The 22984-nt window shown below is 42.9% G+C and overlaps 1 protein-coding gene across 1 annotated transcript in view; it reads left to right on the forward strand.

The window, feature by feature from the left end:
- LY86 (lymphocyte antigen 86) overlaps window positions 1-16745 on the forward strand; it is a 156265-nt gene extending 139520 nt beyond the window's left edge. Inside the window, exon 5 of the mRNA XM_078685820.1 lies at window positions 15951-16745. Within this exon, the coding sequence (XP_078541946.1) occupies window positions 15951-16034 (84 nt within the window). The 3' untranslated portion in view covers window positions 16035-16745. The remainder of the gene's footprint in view (window positions 1-15950) is intronic.
- The last annotated feature ends 6239 nt before the right edge of the window (window positions 16746-22984 follow it).

The following is a 22984-nucleotide window of genomic DNA, read 5'->3' on the forward strand; positions in this document are numbered from 1 at the left end:
CGCAAAAAGCCATGGGAGGGGTCTGCATCTGAAAGCCATCAAACAACATTCCAAACTCGGGGCGAGGTAATCTAAAGAAAAAAAAGTGCACTTTAACTAATGTACACACGCATAACACGCTTCCTGGGAATACCCTGACAAAATCAAGTGTGGCGCCCAGCGCCTACCGTCCTCCTCCTGTCCCCAACAGCGGGCATGGACTGGTGGGAGGAGAAGTGAGATGAAAGGGTGGGGGAGGAGTTGAAGCAGCGACGGAGTGTGTGGGATGCAAAAATTCAGCCCGGTGACAGACAAGGAGGGAGGGAAAGAAGGGAGGGGGAAGTGAGAGGGAGGGAGGGGGAGAAGGTAGGGGGTAGTGGGAGGCTTAATGACCCATGACAAAAAGCCAGATGGCGGCTGCGCGCGTGCACACGTGCGTAACCGCTAGCTTGAGGCCAGCAAAAGCATGTGGTAGCACTTTTAAAAACCCAATTACTAAATGTCTCGCAGAGCAGCGCATGCGCCGGCTCAGGCAAGACCTAAAAAGAATGCAGGCTGCGCTGATGCAGCTGACCATTAGGAGGCTAAACCCGCAGGAGGGCCCAGGCCCCAGCCTACTGTAGAACACAAAGGATGCCAGACATCATGGTCTCTTTTCCCTCCTCAAGGAATGAGGTGGGAAGCAAAGCCCACAAGTGTGGTTTACCTTGAAGAAGGCCAGACGGCATTAGCAAGTCCCTTTTGAATTGGCCAATAGTAGCCATAGGGGCTAGCAGCTAGCCTGGAGATGAGGATGCAAAGGTTCAAGGAGGGCTACAATTTCTATACATCGAGCTGGCGAAAGTTGTCACACCCACTAACGCCCAAGAGGAGTACGTCGGACATTGTCTCAGTCTCTGTGCTACCAAGGAGGAGATGTGGCTTAATGGCTAGAGCTGCTGACCTTGATGCTGGGGGTCCAGGTGCGAGTCGGGGGAGGGAGGTCTCAAATGCGCTCTGGTCCCTTCCGGTCGAGTTCCTGCTATGTAAAACTGCAACAACAAAAAAAGTAAACTGGAAGAGTCCTGCGAAGGAAGCATCAATATCTGCCATCAAGATTCCCCTATGGATAGGCTTAGAGACTAAGGGGAAGGATAACGGACCGGTGGGCCTTGGAATGCCTGTCGGCAGACACCCAGTGGAAGAAAGAAGGAGAAATCAGGGGTAGACGCAAAGCAGCAATGGTACTTGCACCCCAATATGTCCTGCTTGGCAATCCAATCACAGTAATTGGTAGCCAAAGAAGCCTGGGCTGCGTTTTCCACCCTCACAAGAACAGTTATGCGTTTGCGTACAACAGTATCTGTGAACAATTTTATCAATATGCCGCCTGCAGGCAGTGATGGTGATTAGTGGTGAATAAAAAAAACTATAATAAGAAACTGCGGCCTCTTATCTCCAGTACTGACTCTGCAAAGTTTGTGCAGGTAGAAATATGACAGGGTATGGGTAGGCCTAATGCCACCATTGGCCGGGTTTGCAAGCACTCCTTAGAGAGCCACTGCTAGCCTTGGCTACCTGCTGACAAGCCATGCCAAGATGTGACTTGTTGCAACCTCACTGTGGACAGCAAATTATTTCCTCAAATCCTCGCTGAACTATGGAAAAATGCAAATACAAATATGTTTAACAAAAAAAACTATGGTTTTCCCCTCTTAGGTGTTCTGCTCCTGCCTGGCCCTACTACCAGGTTAAGAGTTCTATGGCTGGGTTAATAACATGTAAATAACCTCCATGGAAAAGAAGTCCTTATTGTTTTTGTTACCCCTTCCAGTGAGTGGTGTCTGTACACTATAATAAACTGATGGTTTATTGAACTGTGAATAATGGCTTCCTTGCTGTGGTGTGAACGTAGCTTCTTTATTCTAGCAACAGACAACAAGATACGATGGTACTTGGGCACCAGAGCAGGTATTCCCTCACTCAAGCCTCTGTTTCCAACTGCCAGTAACTGATGGGGTGCACACAACTCTCATGATGACATCATTCTACAGAACCACACGTCCACACCCTCACTCAGACAGACACACTAGAATACAGCTCTTCTTACACAACACAATAACACACCGAAAGCACAACTACAGATTAGGGGTAGAGCAGGAGCTGTGCATGTTGGATGCTTGAATGTATGGAAATATGTTTATTGTTACCTCCTCATAAAACACATCTGTCACTCACAGTATGCTTTCTGCACACTTGTTTAGGATTTCGCCCCTTGTTTTGGAGAACGTCCCCAAATTGCTTAGTGGATCCTTCCTCCACGCTGAAGGGATTCACATACTCAACCCTGCCGCATGTAGAGTGCCACAGCACCACAAAAGTGACACATAGGTGGGAAATCTATAGTTTTTTTTCTAAATATCATGCCTGTCTATACAAATTGAAATGCATATTTATTTGCTGGCATGTATTGCAATTGAGGTAAAGGAGCCCTTTACAGAGACAACCACACATGTAACCTAGCAGAGGACAGTGGTAACTATATAATAAAACACAAAGCAAAAGAGAGATAACGGTGAACCTCGATGGTGTGAGTTCATAATCAGGGCGGGGAGTGCTTTTCAGGGAGAACAACGCAGCGAGGGTCGACGACGAAACACAATAGTGGCACAGACAGCAGTGGCCAATAACAGAGCAGGAAGGCAATAGGCATATTGAGGGTTCGCTTGGAGAAGGGGTGTGGCATAACAGTCAGAGCTGCCGACTTTGGAACTGGGGAACTTTTGGCTCAACATCCTGAGTTTCTGTGCAAATTACTTAATCTCCCTGTGCCTACCAAAAATGAATGTATCCTTGATTAACATAAGTGGGGCTCTGTAAAGCGCTCCAATACATTCTGGCTGAGTTCGCGCTATATAACCCTGCAAAAAATGAAAAAGAGAAAGAGAGTTTTATACACCTAAAAACTGCGGCGGAGAGCCAAATGGGGGAGCCGTTACTTTTGGAGCTGCATGCGCTGATGGAACACCGCTCCGGTACAGTGAGCAGGCCGACTGGTATGTGAGCCTTGGCGCCGCTATCAATCAGAAGACAGGCAGTTTAGTAAGGAAGCAAGCATCCCAGGCCCTGCGGAGATAAAGAAATATTAGAGTATAATCTGGTGCAACAGAAACGAACAATATCTCCCTCACCCGAGTTCTCAAATATCTGTGATGGCGTAGGTCGGGCTTTGAACATACAGCCAATCCGTTGGCTTCAGTTCAACAAACAGGCAACGAAGAGCTCGGAACAAACCGGGAACAAAGTTGGTAGAAAGAGCAAAATTAGGGAGAATTCCATAAAAGCAGAGAGCAGAAGCAGCGAGGCCTCAGGAGCAGAGTAACCAATGAAAAAGGCATTATGGGAAGGCTTTCAAGCTTTGTATAAAGCCTTCAATCGGTGCACGTGAAGGTAATTGAATTAAATGCACCTGGTGACTGTCAACGAGGAGTGGGACATTTGACTTGTTACTAATAATACGGTGGTTATTTTACACAGGAAATATTACATCATCACAGAACGGGGATGAGATGTTCAAGTCGCCCCAACGGATTTGGTGCACGGTGGAGCATATAGGAACACATAAGCCACCCTTAGGTATTAGGTAAAGCAATAAGGGCTGCAGGTCAAGCTAATGAATATGAGCGAAGGATTTTGAGGCGTCAAAAAGGACTGCACGAGAAAGCAAAAGACACCCCGATGACGGAAAGAATGCAGAGCAAATCAAACATTCACCCCAAGTCAAGAGATCGCTGTTAAATCTATCGTTTTTTTGCTCACCATGTCACCCCAGTTTAGACTCAGCCGTATGCAAATCAGTCTTGACCCTCCTACTCATGGGTACAGTCCAACCCGAACTGCCAAGCCAGGTCTTCCCTGGACCGGAAACAAGCATCCTGGGTACGGTTTCAGGGCATCACCCCTCATCAGCCAGGCTATCTTGAATCCAGTGGCACAGTGAGGCCGGGACTGCTGCATTTTGTTGAATTTTTCCTTTGGTGGGGTGAGATTGCGAGGGAAACATGACAGAATCTCAAATAGGAGGATGTTTTGTATCCTTTTCACTCTTTCGCTTATGGAGGTGTGAAATTTGTTATGAAGGAGGCAGGGTCAGATTAGGATCACAATTAGGCCCGGGCACCCCCATAAAAAGAGGCCCACATTCCCAAATAGTTAGTATATTTTTGTAGCTATATATAGCGTGAACTTGTCCTGAAGGCATTGGAGGAATTACTATGAGAACCAGCTACATAGCACAAAATCAAATTCATTTTTAATTATGGTAGATTAAGTGGTTTGCCCAGAATCACTAGATGTTGAGCTGGCGGCAGAACTCGGAAGTACTTCCCCAGTTCAAACGTCAGCAGCTCCAAGACCATAACCCTATATCCTATGTTTTCTTTTCCCTTTGGGAAAGGTGACCTCACAGGGGGACCCTACTCCTTCATCAACTCCTAAAAATCACTTGGAACGAGGTGACAACAACTGGCCCCTAACGAGGCCACTTCTCTTACTAACCACCTCTCCATACCATAATAGACTTAGGGTATAACCAGGGCCACTGGAATTATGTGGCAGGAGAGTGCCAAATATGCAGTAGGGTTAAGTAAATTATGTCATAAAAATAGGAAAATTATGCAGCATAATGCAGCACATTTTATATTGGTATTGCTTCTTTATTTCAGCATTTTTAAACTTCTGAACACTGCCTGGGTATTGGTTGCACCTCATAATCATCTGTTTAGCACTGAAATATACTAATAAGCAACAGAAAGGTGACCAGTCCAGCTTTTCAAAGGGCATTCCACTGGCAGCAACAAGTGTCGCTGCATTTTAGTAACTTTTGAACCGTTTGAGCTAGAAACAAATTTTTGTTGTTAATATCCATATATTCTGCAGATGAAGGATTATGTTACAAATGTGGCGATTCTATAAATATGCGAAAATTGGTCTAGCCGCACAATCGCTTAATTCCAGTGGCCCTGGGTATAACCTGGCCGGGGAGGGGGGTCAAGAAAAGCACACAGCTGATCCTGCTACTCCAGGGGGGCTTATGTGAGACTTGCCCCCTCTGAGCGGTCCCTGCATACTCCCACGCTTGCCACACCCACTATGGCCTGAAAGTGATGGTCCAGCGGGGCAATGACACTGCTTCTGGGCCGGACACACGAGGAAGGGGGCTGTAGTCAGGCACTGGCAACGGATGACCATGAGGCACCGGCCCATCGCCCAATGCCCGACTGCCCGCCTTCCCAATCCGACCCTGAAAGGAGGAAGCAACAACAGCCTGGAAGGCCTTGTGAGGTAGGCAGGTAATCTTAAAGTTAACGCATGCCTATAGGGAAGTCCAGTGTAGTTGTTTTAAGATCAGAGTGAAATGGTCTGATTTTTTAGCATTTGAGACTAGGCAGGCTGCTGCATGTAGGGTGGCTGGAAAGGAGCAGTTGTTGTTTTGGGTATAATATAGCAAAATAATGGCTACCCTAAGAAATGAGCCTGGGCCACTTCATACAACAAAGTTAATGGTTCATCCAAACCTTGTTTTACAAATCTTGCTTAGAGGTAGGGACACTTCATAACTTATCTGTATCCATTATTATATAATTTACATTGTAAAACATGCCTGGCTTTTCAAAAGTCCAAGACAAGCTAACAGTAATTTTTCAATGATGATAGAATCTGAAAGAGACAGGTCGCTGGAATAAACATTTATATTATTCATCCCACTTCCAATGCATTATAGTAACAACAAAGTGAATTTTCCCCCATCTGTCCCAGCATATTTCACTAAATTTAGCAGTGGTGGCCGGCATGGAAGTGGTGAGGCGGGGGAGAAAGCAGGAGTTAGGGGAGAGGAAGTGGGAGGGGGAGGATGCAGGGCAAGCGTCTATTAAAAAAAAGAAATAAATAAAAACTAATCTTTTCGCCACTTCCTCGCCGCGTCTCTCCTCCGGAGTCTTTCCCTCGTTCGGCCACAGGAATTATACCCAGGCTTCCAGTCAGACAATCTAAACGCTGCCTCAGCAGTGTTGTTATTGGTCTGAGCACCGTGTTTCGGGTCTCAGACGCTGACTGGAGGCCTGGACATGCTCTCCAAGTAGGCTGTAATGCAGCCCGCATGGAGAACATGCAAAGTGCACAAGACTGTTTTGGGTGGCCCGAGAGGGCCGCCCAAGCAGGCATTGCGCACTTTAGGAGGATGCTACTACTCCTCCCTTGCCCCCACCCCCTCACGCAAAGCTGTGGGTGGAAGTAGGAGAAAATAAAATGATACTAACACAAGTTATTATCATTTATTTTCTCTGTGTTTCACTGCAAAAAAGCAGTGAGGCAACGCTACTCCTCCTTAGTAGAGGAGCCGCCCCTGAAATTTAGCACATTCTGTCTTCAGGGATGGTCAACTGAACAATGTGAGAGGCAAGTTTTCATGTATACCTTTTAGATGTACGTAGCCCCCTACAGAACGGGATTTAATCAACAGAGAGAATGCTGTGAGTGGAAGTTGCATTCAGTGGTGTAGCTAGAGCTTCTGGCGCCCGGGGCTATCCCTCAGATTGTCGCCCACGGCCGGAGAAAAAGGACGGCAAGCAGCGGGGGTGGACTGGCAGGGTTTAAGTTACAACGCACTTTACTTCACTGTAGGTCTCCTCGCAGCCCATCTACTCTTGTGCCTCACACTCAGGGGGTTCATATCTTCGCTATGAAATATGTATTTTCTGCATCAAGAGAAAGCAGTGAGGAAACTGAAAGTCAGGTGCAGGGGAACATTTCACACACAAAAGCACTGTTCCCATTTCTGGCTGAGGGTCACCAACAAGAAAACAATGGGGGGGTTGGAGGGGGTGATACCAGCCTCATCCATTGCAGGTTATGGTTTTTTTCAGTTTAAGAGATTTTTATTAAGTTTTAACAAAAAACACAAATAAAGCCATACAATAATGTAAGCGAATAAGATAAGTTAAAACATGAGGCAATATAGTTAATGAAAATCCAGAATAACGAAAGAGGGGAAGAAAGAAAAGTATAGAAAAGAAGAAGAGAAGAGAGAGAGAAAAAGAAAAAAGGAGGAGGTGGGGAAGGGGGGAAAGATAGAGAAAGAAGATGGAACGGGAATGAAAGAAGCCAGGTGAAAGTGGGGAATATGCGAATATAAGAACAGGTCATGAGCTCACGTGGGATGAGTAGAAGAGAGGTAAGTAACAAAGGGGAGCCATAGGAGATCGGATTTGATTTTTAAAGGGACAGAAGAAGAAGAAGCAACAGAGATCCTATGCTTGTCACATATGAAATTCCACCAAGTTATAACAGAAATTTTGGAGTTATCTTTCCAACAAGATAAAATCACTTTAAATGCAATAGCAATGAACAAATCAAGTAATCTAGCATTAGATGAGATCATATCTATATCATCTGATAAAGAACCTAAAAATACATTTTCAAACCAGAATGGAGTAGAACATTGAAACATACGCATGCATATATCCCAGATAGATTTCCAAAATGAGAAAACAGAGGGGCATTCAAACAGTTGATGCTTAAGTGTACCTGTTTCAGAAGAGCAATACCAGCATACAGAGGGTGAAGAGGGTGAAAACTTGGAAATACTTACAGGTGTAAAAACAGCTCTATGATAAATGAAAAAAAGAGATTGAGTAATGCGTGCAGCCATAGAAACTTTAAATATTTTGGACCATAAACGATCCCAAACATCAACTGGTATCAAGATATTCAAATCAGCTTCCAAGGCAGTCTCCACAAAGGACTTAGGGCGGTCAGAAACATTGGAAACCAATAATTTATATACAAGGGCAGCTTTTGGTTGTTATAGGGAGAACAAAGGGTAAAGTGGGGACAGGGGGGAGAAGGAGGGTAACACATCGGGCGGTGATAGGAATGTTAAGTGAGAGCGAATAGCATTAGTTATGATGGTATACTCCTGTAAACACGAAATAGGCAGTTGTGTTGAAGTATTTTGCAACTCATGAAAAGGGAGAATAGAATTATTAAAAAGGAATTGATGTGCAAATGAAATACCCTTTTCTTTCCAGTATTTGTAATAGAAAGACTTGCCCTTATATTTGAGAAACTTATTATACCACACAGTGGTCGATAAGAAGCATTGAAGGGGAGATAAGTCTTTGGAAAAAGTGTCAAGCAACAGCGACTTAGAATATTTCAGAACTGGATGTTTGGACAAAAAGGAACAATTAGACATGAAGACAGCATGCTGAAAGGAAAAGTCTTTCAACAAGGAGCGTTCAAACACCACCCATCGGGGTACCGGTGAAGTAAAAAAATCATATGCTAAAGAGAAGGATTGTTTTATAACAAAAGCAGAGTTATATAATTTGAAGTTGGGGAAACGGACACCACCTTCATTTTTAGGACGGATGGGTGTTTGCAAAGTAATCCGGGGGTGTTTATCACTCCACAAAAATTTGGAACAAATAGAATTCAAACGAGCAAAATATGAGTGAGGGATTTTTATGGGGAGCATAGATACAGTATAAAGGATATGCGGTGTAATCATCATTTTAATAGTGTCCAGTCTACCCCACCAGGAGAAAAATAAGGGAGACCATCTTTGGAGAAGGGACTGGAGTTTCTTGACAAGGGAATCAAAGGTGAACTTAAGTGTGTCAGCAAGAGAGGTGGAAAACCAAATGCCAAGGTATTTTATTTTGGAAGGGCACCAAGCGAAGTCTGTGGAATCAAACATGTATTGGTAACAAATGGAATTTAGGGGTAGGACTTCTGTTTTGGATAGATTGAGTTTGTACCCAGAGATGGAAGAATATAAACGAACTTCATCCATGAAATGTGGTAAAGACGAGACTGGGTCAGCCATATAGACTAGGATGTCATCTGCATATGCAGAGATTTTCGATTCAACAGATGCTAGTTTGAAACCATGGACATTGGGGTTATTTCGGATGCGTTCCAAAAAAGGCTCGAGACATAAGATAAACAGTAATGGGGAAAGAGGACAGCCCTGTCTCGTGCCCCTGGACAAAGAAAAAAATCTAGAAAACTGGTTGTTGACAAAAATACTAGCACGAGGAGAGGAGTAAAGGAGTTTAACTAAGGAAATAAAGAAGGGACCAAAACCAAACCATTGCAAGGACCGAAACATAAATTGCCAGTTGATTCGATCGAAGGCTTTCTCTGCATCCAAGGACAGGGCTACTGCAAGGGGAGATTTAATGGATTTCCTATGTGAAATAATGTTAGTAAACATACGGGCATTATCAGAGGCCAATCTACCTTTTACAAAGCCAACCTAATCAGTTTTATTCAAAAGAGGGATAAGGGCATCTAGACGAGAAGCAAGAATTTTAGCAAAAATTTTACAATCGTAATTAATCAGGGAAATTGGGTGATAATTTTTACATTGGGAGTGATCCTTGTCTGGTTTGGGAATAATGATAATGAGGGCTTCCAGGACGGATCCAGAGGCTTTGGCAGATGAAATAAATGAATTAAAAAGTTGAAGTAATTGGGGCACAAATATGGTATGGAATGCAGAATAAAACTCAATGGGCAAATCATCAGGACCTGGAGCCTTAGATTTTTTGAGGGAAGAGATGGCCTGGAGAATTTCTTGAGGAGAAATGTCTTTCTCTAATTGGGCAAAGTCGTCGGGAAGTGAAGGCGGAGGTGGGAGACCTTCAAAGAAAGACGTAAGGTTAGAATCCGATGGGTGAGTATCATCAGTATAAAGGTTGTGATAATAATTATGAAAAACCTGCAATATCCTCATCGGAGGAAACTAATTTATTAGTTTGATCATTAAAAATAGGACCAATCGTTTTACGTTCAGATTTGATTTTGAGACAGTTTGCCACCATTTTACCCGCTTTGTTTTGGCCCCCATGATATTTGGATTTAATTTTTAAGAGGGTGTTACAAGCTTCGACCGTAGCAATCTTATTTAACTCAGACTTTGCTTTGATTAGACTCTGAAGAGCATCCTTGGATTTTGAGGAAAAATATGAATGTTCAAGAATTTTAATATTCTTGAGTTGGTCTTCATATTTGAGTCTATTAGTTTTCTTCTTTTTCGAAACATATGAAATAGTAAATGCTCGAAAAGCAGCTTTGAAAGCGTCCCAATTATTAGGACTAGAGGTGTCAGAAGGGTCATTAAGGAGAAAAAACTCATTGATAAAAAACGTTGCTTCCTTAACAAAAGCAGCATCAGACAATAGAAATGTATTGAATTTCCATCGACTGAATTTGGAGGAAGTTAGGGTAAGATCAATGGTCGCATGGACAGGGGCATGGTCAGACAGAAAAATAGACCCAATATCAGATTTTTTAAGTGAGGGAAGGAGTGACTTACTAACCATAATATAGTCTATCCTAGAACGGGTATGATGAACATTAGAAAAAAAGGTATATTCAAGGGTGTCAGGATTACATGTTTTCCATACATCATAAAGGGGACGTGAGGCAATGGCAGGTTGGAAACATTTATGAGTCTTATCAGGTTGAAATTTGTTAGATGAGAGCCTGTCTGTGAATGGGTCTAACCATTGATTAAAGTCACCAGCAATTACAATATTTGGGCATTCCATAGTGGATATAAGGATTTTGATATCGTTCCAAAATTTGTGAGCCGGTCAGACTGGACCATAAATGTTTAGTAGAACCAAAGTCTTCTTTTGGATCACAACCTTGCCATTACCCAGCGTACTTCATCATCATTTTGAGAGGATAAAATTTGGGCCGACAATCCTTTATGGAACAAAATCGCAACACCCCCTTTCTTGTTGACCGCAGGAGAAAATACAACTTGACCCACCCAATGTCGTTTTAACTTAGAAGATTCAACATCCGTACAATGAGTCTCTTGGAGAAAAACTACTTGAGAGTTGATTTTAGATAAATGAGACAATACCTTCTGACGCTTGACCGGATGACCAAGACCTCGAACATTCCACGTCACAAAATTACACATGATGGAAGGTAAGGAAGGGGCAGTACACGTGGGGTGGACACACTGCAGGAAAACATCTACAAGAAAAGACACAGCAAAGAAACACGTTACACCGGGATACAATACCCAATACATGTATGGTATGAAAATTCAATATGACCAAAATCACTGTGTTTGACAACAAAAACCAAAGAAGCCATAGTACAAAAAACAGAGACTGTCCAAGGGGAAAGAAGAGGAGGAGTGCCCAGATCGAAGGGATAGCGCAGGAAAGGAGACAGCAAGAAAGAAAGGGAAGAAGAAAGAAAAGAGCAACAGGAAAGAGACAAGAAGACAGATCAAGGCAGAAAAGCCAGGTCTGAGAGGAAAGGAATAGCCAATACTTTGGGGACTAGGAAACGCCAATGAGGACACGGGTCCCATTGAGCAGCAGAAGAGCATGAACAGGCATTAAAAAAAAGAAGGAAGAAACCAGAAAACCTCAAAAGAGAGGATGACACATGCAAAGAGCCAAGGCAGCGACATAGCACCCAGATAACCACAACAAATTCAGGCCTACAAAAGTTAAATCAAACATTAGTGTCCATGACAGATGAGGAAACAGTCTGTAGATAAGTACGGAGCTTTTGAGGATCATCGAAGGATTGCGTACGCCCATTATGCGTGATCTTGCATAGACAAGGATGCAGAATACCATACTGAATATTCAACTGACGCATTTGAGGACGAAGATTCAAAAATTCTTTTCGTCTGGCATTGGTTGCATTGGAAAGGTCTTGTGAGATAAAAATATTGTGTCCCAACCATATGACGACTCTTAAATCTGGCAGCTTTGAGGATAGTCATTAGTTCAGTAAACTCCAGAAATAAAACAATAATACCACGAGGCTTAGACGCATTGGCAGTGAGGCGCCCTAGGCGGTGTGCTTGCTGGATATTAAGAGGGTGGGACGCAGGTTGGAGGTCTAGAAGGTCATGCAGGAACTTTCGAACAAACGACACCATGTCTGATCCCTCAACATTCTCCGGAACACCGTATAAGCGTAGGTTATTTCTTCGATTTCGATTTTCAAGGTCCTCGGTGTGGAGTTTGAGCATCTGAATCTCTTTTTCCAGTTGGGGAATTTTAGAAGAAACATCCTGCATATCACTGATGCGCTGTTCTAGGTTCAGGACTTTACCCTCCATAACGACCCATCTCTCCTCGATTTGCTTAAGCTTTTCATTAGTAGCAGACATAAAAGGCTGTAGCCCCCTTACCTCCTCTAGAATGAAATCCAAAATGGGATTAGGAGACGTATGAATAGGAGAGGGGGGGTCATTTTTGAGTCTCTTAGGTTTTATGCCTGTGAGGTTTGATTTAATATTACTTGCGTCGTGAGACATTGTGACGGCTGGTTGGCGCTGTAATATTCAAAGGTATATTGTGACACTGGAAAAAATAAGGTGAAAAACCTCAAATAACTCCGATAAAGACTCGCAGAAGCATAAAGTAGAAGGTCACCACCGCATAAAAATAATATAAGGATGGCAACTGCAACTCATGCCGAGATTGAAAGCCCAGAGTCCACAGCAAGGTTTATGAATAACATCTCATGAAGGGCAAAATGTTCCAAATCAGCGAATTCGCCATTAAGCAAGGTGAAAAAGTGAGAAAAAGAAACAAGGTGGGCAGCATTCAGGAAAGTAAAATACAGTCATAGTCATAGATTGCGCAGAATTTACTGACTTTCAGATCCAGCATTTAAAATGGCCGCCATAGTTTCAAAGGTAAATGTTCTGAGGAAAGAAGACACTGAAATCGCTGACTAAAGAATAAGCTGTGTGCCATACCTTATAGCGGAAAATAGATAGAGAGTCAACTCATTACAGGCACGCCGAGGTAAACTTCGACGACCTCATGAGGAAGCTGAAGAGCAGGTGAGAGGACGCGGGCTCAGCGGCTCAAAATGGCGGGCGCCCACGTCCCAACGAAGGAAGAAAACGCCGAAGTGCGCTGTTGAGGAAATACGGCATAGAAGTCGCCGAATCTGCTTTCAGCCAGTACAGGGCATATTCCACCGTGGAAACCTTGTAATTTCAGGCGTCCGTCGGCGGTGTAGAGGTGGAAATGTAGAGCAAAAGCCCGCAGCTCGACGGAGCTCACGGGGAGCCGTCTGCACTCAGCGGCGCGTAAGCCACGCCCCCCATTGCAGGATATGTTAATGGCAGAAACTGTCAGTTAAATCTGGGATGCAAGGGCGTCAATGTAATGCATTCCGGTATTTACAGTTAAAAAAATACAATATTCCTATCCACACTGAATATCCTGGCAAACAACTGTTGTGTAAATCACAGTTATCCAAAACATATCCTGCTTATGGCTTTGTAAGTCACCCAAAATATTACCCTTTCCTTTAAGTCAATGCTGTACCCTCCTTGTCTTGTCTGAGCATGCACCAGACGATGAATCCATGGATGAAGGAACCCTGGAGTTGAAAGGCATCACTCCACCAGGTGCTGACCCACGTCTTGAACCCATCGAGCCAAGGCAGGTAGAGGGCAGGCCACAAACACCACATAGTGGAACACATCCAAAAATATCACGCCCCTGTGCCAACTACCCTTGTCACAAGCGTGCACGAGCAAAATGTTACCCAGCTAAAATCCTCTGCTTTTGAAATATCGAAGTTATGATGAGTATAGAAGCAATTTCTGTGTGAAATCAATTTCACTAGGAGGTGTTTAGGTGAAATGACATCAGCATTCACTGGTGTATACAGCGGCTTAAAAAAATGTATAATCAGGGTAGATGGGGCATAGATTAGGCAATGCCTAGGATGTAAATTGGCCACCTCCAACATGCCATTGTAGGCAAGTAGACAGATGAAACACTAGGGCAGTGCATGACTTAGCTGATGTGAAGGCCATTTTTGGAAGATGCACAGGCTCAAATGGACAATTTGAGGCAGCAGTACCGGTGACACGTGACCCTCTTTTTGCTTAACTTAATTCTTCCTGCACAATCTACCAGGGCTCTGTCACAATCACTCACATGAGGGGTTCATCATTGTCATCTTTCGATGTCCCCCCATCGTCCTCCAGCAAACCTTCAATGGTGCTACACGTTGCTATGTTGTGTAATATGATGCATGGAGCTATGACGTGGCAGCCCTTTGTATGTCCCTTAATTTATACGTCTTGATCCCACATGTCTGCTTCACCCCAGCCCAGCACTGCTGTACCTGTGCTGCCTTCCGATGGAGGGATAAAGATAGGGTGTAAGGATTCACCCACATATTTCACATGTGGTGATCTATGTTGTTCGCACATGTATGTCGAAGGAGCCACTGCCGGGAAACGCTGATGTATTACTCTTTTCCTGAAGATGTAGGCGCCATTTCTGCCTTGTTATTTTCCACTACGTCTGTAATGACGTATCTTGCATCACAAGTGACCTGCACACCCTGTGAGTGATGGCTGTTTTTATTTTTTAACATAGGCTATGTGGACCTGGTGGGCGGGCATGGCAACATATGGATCCCATCAATAGGTACACTCATATAAGGGAAGAGTGCAATGTTGTAGACTACAACCTTAACGATATAGACCAGATGCTTACCTCGCCTGCTGTGACCGCATCAACAAAAGGCTGGAGCCATTTCCGAGTTCAGCTGCTGCCCTTGAACTTGTGAAAGTAGTGTCTCTCTCAACTCGACTCGAGGCCTCACTGCAGCAGCGTGTGGGCTGGCTAAAAATGATGCCCAGGGCCGTCATTGGTAGCGCTTTCGTGAGCTACAAGATTGACAGCCCTGGGACCCACATACGCTGTATATCGCGCGGCACACCGGCGCCGCACCACCACAATGCTAGGTCGTGCAGGATTTGGTTGCAAGCAGGTACGCTTGCACTTACAGATACACATGTGGTGTACTGGCTGCTCAGAAACAGCCGCCACACATGTGCCCACTGCCCCCAAAATAGTGCCGCCTGGGGCTGACCCCCTCACCGCCCCCCCTGGCTACGCCAGTGGTTGCATTTAATTCTCCTTAGTTCCTCCCGCTCAATGTTTTATATGTTTGTGAGTGCTCTCAAGAAAATCATTGTGTGCCACTCGGTCAATTGAACATTGTGGTCCCTTTTCTCTATCTGTGAAATGTCCTCTTGTTTAGTTTTCAAAATCTTGCCAACCTATATCTTAGACACAATTGTCCACTTGTCTATGCGTTTAATGGCATTTCAACCTAAGAAGTTGAATCCACGGGTCTTCATCAGCACAAGAAATTGTGCACACCTTAGGATAAATGGAGTGTAAGGGGGAATGAATATATAATAGTCTATAGTTAATATATTGGAAGGGTACTATGTCTGTTGAATTATCCTGAACATCATCGGATTTGGGGAAAGGAACTTACTCATGCAGGGTGCTAAAGAGTAAGAGTAAATTCTGAATTTGGATTGTATATAAACTCTACCAACAGTAAACTAGAACTGTCATTTCCGTATTCTCAAGCGTAAACATATGAGAACATTGAGTTTGGTAAGATATGAAACAGCCACGATAAACTATTCAAAGTAAGAAAAGACACCCAAATTTAAACCCATTTGCGAAAATAAGGAGCGAACCAACCCCCGAGTAAATCACAAAGTTGTGGTATGAGCAAGGACAGAATGAGAAAAATGAAGAAATAGTACGTGCAAAATGGATGTACACATCATATGGCTGTGTTTTTATTCAGTTTTGCGCAGATCCACAAGTGAGGATAAACATTGGTGGTAAGTGTGAGCACAATGCATTAGCAAATGCAATTTGCACTTGCCTCTAAATCAGCAAAGGTGTCCAAATAGACGCAAAAATAATTTGTGCCAATTTTTGTGCTCTCAATGAAGGTCAATGAGAGGGTCACATATGAGTGCCAAAAGCAACAGTAATTTTGAAACTTGGCAATTGTTATAGAAGCAGCGAAAAATGTCAGTACATTCATGGCTACTTTTTACCATTTTGATGTTTAATTTATACTTTCTCTTCCCACAGGGAGATTATGTGATAAACCTGGACCTGTACAATGAAGACGAATACCTGATCGCCTGTGCTAACATCACCATCTTTAGCCGCTGAGTCTGTTTGTTGTTTTTCACGGAAATTGTAAAAAATATTTGTATAGAATACAATACAATCACAGTGCAGAGAACTGTATAACTTTTCAGAAATGGATGAGGATGAGGAGAGCAGAATTAAAGATCCGCCTAGTTCCTCTTGATTGTATGTTTAATAATGCAAGAATATCATGAAATGGCGGGCTTAACTGCTGTGTAGTAAGGCAGAAGAGAAACCATTTCAATCACACTTGGGTCTGAAGATGCTGTAGGTTCGTGGATTGCTACCATGTCCTGAATCGTGCTAAAGTAATAATTTGTTTTTATATAGTACTTAATACCTCACGTCTGCCATTTGTATGTGCTCTAATTTACAGATGTTACTAGTGCCCAATTTAATAAACCTCAGTTTACTAACATCAGCAGGTTGAAAGTTTGAGTCATTATTGTCACGATTTGAACTGATAACCAGCTGATCACATTGTACGCCAGAGATAATAGTAAACTCGCTGAGCCATCTTGCCTACATTCAGTTTTCCCTCTATTCAACTCCTTCACTCTATATCTACCCCTGTGTAATATATTCTAGATTGGTGACACCACCAAACCAAATTTGCTAATTTGTCCTAGAACGCAGATCAGATCCCACTATAATGCACCTGTAAAGACTGGTGATTACAACTTGGGGCCTCATTTAGGGTTGAGTAGTGACAAATCCAACAATGGAATTTTCTTCGCCATTGGCATAGTGCTGGAAAGGAGATTCCAGAGGTGGATTCTCCTCCGGATGTTTAAATATCTTTTTTTATTGGCATTTATATTTAAAACAAAAAGCATACTCAACACACGTTTAGTCCCACAGTAAGAGCATCACAAATCTGAAGACATGTAACCGATAATTATCCTATTATAATGGTTGCGTAATATGTTAGGAGATTGTAGTGTCTTAGGTGTTTCTTGTCCCTATGCAGTTACGACCATGATAGGTCCTTATTACAGATGATCTGTGATAATAAAATAAACTCTCATCATGGTTTTAGAAACATTGAGGAGTCGTCGGGCCGGTATATGCCCTTATCCTCTGTTGTTGTGTATGTGCCCAAGATGCTCAGTTTCGTTGTTTATCAAGGTGTTCAGCATTTGTACAAAGGAAGATATGAGCAGGGCTTTAAGTGGGATGAAAAAACTAGGGGTCTTTCAAAGGGGCATGGCCAGTGTAATTAGGGGCGTGGCTTTAACACACGCTAAAAATCTGTGTTTAGCATAGTGTGCCGCCCGACTTGTATTTTGCTGGTTCTGTCATTGCATCCAGATATGTGATACAACAAGTAACATCATACCAACAACAAGTAAGGACTATTGGCTTTGTCAATGGTTATTAGTTGCATAAGATAAATAAGCTGTAACTATGGATTGTTACATATAATATTGAAAAAGCTTCCAATTAAACCATGGCGACCCTACCACAATGTTGCTGCTATTGCTTTTCAGAAAGATAAGGGAAATCTAGAAAGAAAATGACTATTTAAAGGATGTCCCTTCCCCCACAACGCTCACCTGGCATGACGTCATGCCATAACTTCCACTAATGAGAAGTGAGCAGTGTGAGCAGCACACATCGATGTGCTTGATGTCGGCAAACGAGTCTCTATCAGGCTGTCTTGCACCCTGGCACTTTTTCCCGTCCAGAAAAAAAAACCAGACCGCCTGTGCCAGGGCTCAAAACAGAGCCCGATAGAGACCCGTTTCGAGTCCCCCTTTAAAAAAACTGACGGTGCTCAGACCCCTTGAGACCCGGCCAACTTAAAGCCCTGGATATGAGCCATATAATACATAAACAACCAAAACAATTAATAAAAAAAACTACAACTAAGGTTAAACTACCAGAGGTCTGCAATCCTTATGAGCGTCTATGAGTTATACATCAACTCCCTTTTGCGGTGAGGGGGGGCATCAGGCGGAGGATAGGAAGGATGAAAGGGGGGGGGAGCAATATTGTAATCCTCAGCGCTTCCATCCAGTCCCTGACTATTATTGTCCGGATGTAATACCTCCACCAGAGATTCTAGGATTCATCATTACCACCTAACTATAAATAATCATATGTATCATTTCAGAAAACATTCATTTTAAAATTGGTAAGTGAGCATTTAAAACTGTACCATAACTATTGGTTCCTGCTGTTCGACAGAGACATCACGGCCACAAGCAATTGCAAAGGAAAGTACAATGTATCTAAATATATACTTTAAATGAATTATTTTAATTTGTGTTTTTCTTCACATACTGGTAAAATAATAAAAACCTCTGTCCTACTTTAGCAGCCCCTTTTTGCTTGAGCATGCCAGAAAATCAACTGGCTGGCCGAGAATTGTGTTAGCAACAGAGTGCTAGTTATCGGACCCATACAAAAACAGTTGTGCGCCGAAGGTGTACTAAGGTTCTCAAAAAAGCATCCAGAGGTACATTCTTTATCTTTAGGCCATCTTTATTTACTTATGACGGAGAATATTCTGCCATTAGGGAAGATTTTCTTCCGTTACAGATTGAGGTGGGCATGGACGTCAATTCACCAAAACAGCAGGTTTAGTGAAAGTGATTTCACATGCCCCTTGACCTTTACAATCACTCACACATACTTATACTTACACATACACACACATTCACACACATACACACACAATCATACATGTACACACTCTGCCTACACAAGCACACACATAAGGCAGTTTCAGGGGTTCACATGGTGCATGCCAGGGGTTGTAGCAGCGACCCCCGGTGACCCCTAAATGATGTCCATGGAGGTGTGGGCATTCCAGGATTGACCACTGTACAGAAATTAGTGAAAGCTTACAGACCAATCAGGTTATTCGTCCTCACCTGAGACTTACAAGTTGTTTTTCAACTGGAAGAGCACACAAATGTCCTCCTGTTAAACCTAGGACAAGTTAAATTTGGCAGCTGTGAGTTACGGGGTTTTCCAGGGGAAAGATATTTCGACTGTGAACAAAAATATATGTACAATGGGTCATGTTTTACTCCTACGCAATTGGTGTAACATCACTCTCTCAGCTACAATAAATCAACTGAACATGTGCAGTCCTAACAATCTTGTTCAAAATGACGTAGGGCCCGATTCACAGAACTAACTTAAGACAAAATCCTAAACTTACTACTTTTGGTATTCACAGAAGTTAGGATTTTGTCTTAAGTTTGTTTTAAAACAGACTTAAGACAGACTTAAGACAGACTTAAGACAAAATCCTAACTTAAGTCTGTCTTAAGTCTGTCTTAAGACAAACTTAAGACAAAATCCTAACTTCTGTGAATACCAAATGTAGTAAGTTTAGGATTTTGTCTTAAGTTAGTTCTGTGAATCTGGCCCGAAGACACTATCTGTAAATTGGATTATTTCAGCATGAGACCCTTTGTCAGAAGTCAAACCTAGAATACAGAAATATTTAAAAATTGTTCCTTGTTATACTAAATCTCTGAATAAATTAGTAAAAAATGGAGGAGTCAAATTCTGATCTAGACTGCATACATATAAAATGGACATGAGGAATGGTACTCCAGTAAAACCCTACCCGCTAATAATACTCTTAGAGAGGTTTTATGGTTAGCAGAAACTTAGGAGATACTGCTACTGGCAAAGCAGCAATCTCCACCTTGATGCAGCTCATCCCCTCCACCTGCACACCTCCCCCTTGCTGGAAGATTTAAGGAACAGACTCAAGACATGGCTTTTCGACCAAGGCTCACAGAACCCCAGTGCCTGGAGACACACCGGGGTGACAAGCTGTGCTGTACAAGACTGACTGATTGATTGGTTGATCCAGTGTTTTACCTGGGCTTAAAATATTTAACGTTGTATTTTACGATCTTATCTATTTGGTCCTCCGATGGATCTTACTCATCACATTGAAGGGAGGGCAGGCGAGGAGTTGAATGTTGGCTACCCAACGAGGACCAGGAATTGGTAACAAATGCACAAACTAGTGATCAAGTTTAAATACACCACCCTTAATACCATGCTGTAGGTATAAGATGGTTACAGGAAGTTCATAACCTCCTGAAGAAGTTTAATCGGGCCAAAATCACATTAACCAATAGTCCTGCAGTGGCAATGCAGAAAAACAGTAGCAGAACCTGATGTTCTGTAAACAATTTATGACTATCTCTGCTGTACATGAGAAACTCAGGTATCGTATGCACAGTGTCTGTGGAAAGAACATTTTCAAAATTTAAAAGACTCAGACATTTGAGGTTTCATTTAGTTATTGTATGACGTAGATTTAGTATTTAAGGCAATAATAAGCATTTCAGAAAGTTCAGTCATAAGTCTCAGTAAGCAGATACAGATGTAGTTTAAAACTATACATTTAGTAGTCATCAAATAGAAATACGTTTGAAAATCTTTGGGGAAAGAGTCTACGAAATCATGCTAAAAGGGAAGTTCCAATAGGACATTAGAAAAGTTATCGTTCAGCCAAGGAGTCCAAGGAGAGTTTGCTAGGCCTGAGGGTTCCTGCCACCAGCAAGGGCAGGGGACAGTCTGCAAGAGTTCTTCAAGCATAGGCAAAGGGTCTTGTCAAAGTCCACAATCAGCCAGTCCGTAAGCAAAGGCAACAGCTAGAGCCAAACGAATGGGAAAGAGAGCTGCTCGTCTGCAATCTGTTCTCCTTTGTAGGGTAAATCTATATTATAGTTCGACAAGTCTGGAGATGACATCGATTGTCACACCATCATCGTTCGACTTCCATGTGGTCATCAACCGCTCACAAGGTGCAAAAGTGGCAGCACTAGCATTCTTTCCCATACTGTTCATGGGAACCGATTGTCCGTCATGGGCACACAGGTTAGTCTACAAAGAACCTTTCATTACTGAAGCTTCCCATGGGCTAGTAGCAAGAGTTGACACTGTAGTATCAATAAATAAATTGCAAGATGGTGCAACTCACTCTGGAATGTCATGGGAAAGTACAAGAAAGTTACATGAATGAGCCGAAGTAAGATTCTTTCTCCCAGGCATTATGAGAAAGAACAAGCCTAAAGAATAAAGTCAAGTTAATACATTAAACATAGTACATCCTAATTAATATATATATGTGCATAATTTAGATCCAAGCAGGTGTGGCTTAATTAATGCATTTGTCAAAACAGTCAAGTGTCTTAGACTGTTTCATGTACTTGTTCAATAGTAGGTATGACCTACTACCAAATTTGCAAAGTGTACACGTGTAGCATATAAGTATATATTGTTTTATAATTTTTGTTTTAAGAAATATAAGACTCTATTTATATAAAGATTCAATATGGAAAGTTTCATCATTCGAACTAGTTGCATATAGGTGCTGCGCCAACATTTAAATGTTAATGGTGCATTATGATGAGAGTAGTAAAGGATGAGTCTCTTAGGACATTATACATTCATATTTATCACAAAAATCCACACAATTGTAAATGAAACTCAATAATGCATCAATGTTTAGTTGCCAAATGTGTATTTCTTATTAATTGCATGACTGCAGAAAATACATTTTCGTGAGTTTTCATTTCAAAATGGTTTAAAATCTAATTTTAGGCAAGATAAACAAGCAGTAAAGGATATGCTTCTATTTCTAATAATCTAAGCACTCTTTTATGGTGCTTTTACTATATTATTCCCCCAAATCGTTGTCATTCTCTGAAACATGTGCAATGTGCACATTCATTCCATATGTGTTTTTCATTCACATGTTCAGTGTATATGTTGTGTAAAGCCCTATGTTGTCCATGAAGTCCTTGTTAAAACATCAAGCCCTTGTTAAAAAAGCCTTCCCTGGACCCCGCTGACTCTGCCAGTTATAGACCTATCGCCTGCCTTCCATTCCCGGCCAAACTATTTGAAGCTATTATGAACACACAGCTTTCGGGTTTCATCGATTGCCATCAGCTTCTAGATGATACCCAGTTCGGCTTCAGGAAGGGCCACGGCTCTGATAAAGGCCTCAGACGAGATTAGAACTATAATGGACCAGGGTGGGGCAGCGGTCCTTATACTTCTGGATCTGTCCGCTGCCTTTGACACGGTCGATCACTCCATCCTGATCGACCGTGTCACATCCCTGGGGGTGACCCACCTTGCCAGGGATCTCATTGCTTCGTTTCTGGGTAACCGCACTCAGGCGGTGAAACTGGGCCCTTTTTATTCGCCCATCTTCACCCTTCCGTGTGGGGTGCCCCAGGGCTCCTTGCTAAGCCCCACATTATTCAACATATATGTGGCGGATCTGGCGAGAGTTATTAAAGCACACGGACTCCGCTTAACCACCTATGCGGATGACACCCAATTGGTGCTGGCGGTTCATAAGGATGGACCAGCCGTGGCCGCAAGATTTCAGGAGGAGATGTTGGCCATCGGCTCATGGATGTCAAGCAACTTCTTAAAGTTAAATTCGGACAAGACCGAGGTGATGGCCTTTGGCAACCTCTCACCGGAATGGTCCTCCATCTGGTGGCCCAGTGAAATGGGCCCACCTCCCACTCCGGTTGCCAAGGTCAGAACCCTCGGTATTATGTTCGATGAGAAGTTGCTGTTTAAACACCACGTGAATTCGGTGGTCTCATCGTCCTTCTACACTCTAAAGAAGATCAAAAAGCTGTTGCCTTATCTCCATCCAGGGGCAGGGAAAACTTTGATCACCACTCTCGTATTCTCTAAATTGGATTACGGCAACGCCCTCTTCCTAGGCACGCAAGAACAGACCCTAACTAAACTACAATCGGTGCAAAATGCAGCGGCCAGAATTTTGTTAGACATTCCCAGCCGCCGCCCCACCTCTCTGGCCATACGTCACCTGCATTGGCTAAGAGTCAAGAGCCGGATAAAGTTTAAGGCATTATGTATTGCTTATAAAGCCATTCATGACTCTGGACCCAGGTTCCTCAAAGATGCCTTTCGGATCTATGCTCCTCAAAGACCCCTTTGTT

This window comes from Lissotriton helveticus, chromosome 4_1 (assembly GCF_964261635.1).
Source record: "Lissotriton helveticus chromosome 4_1, aLisHel1.1, whole genome shotgun sequence".
NCBI lineage: Eukaryota > Metazoa > Chordata > Amphibia > Caudata > Salamandridae > Lissotriton > Lissotriton helveticus.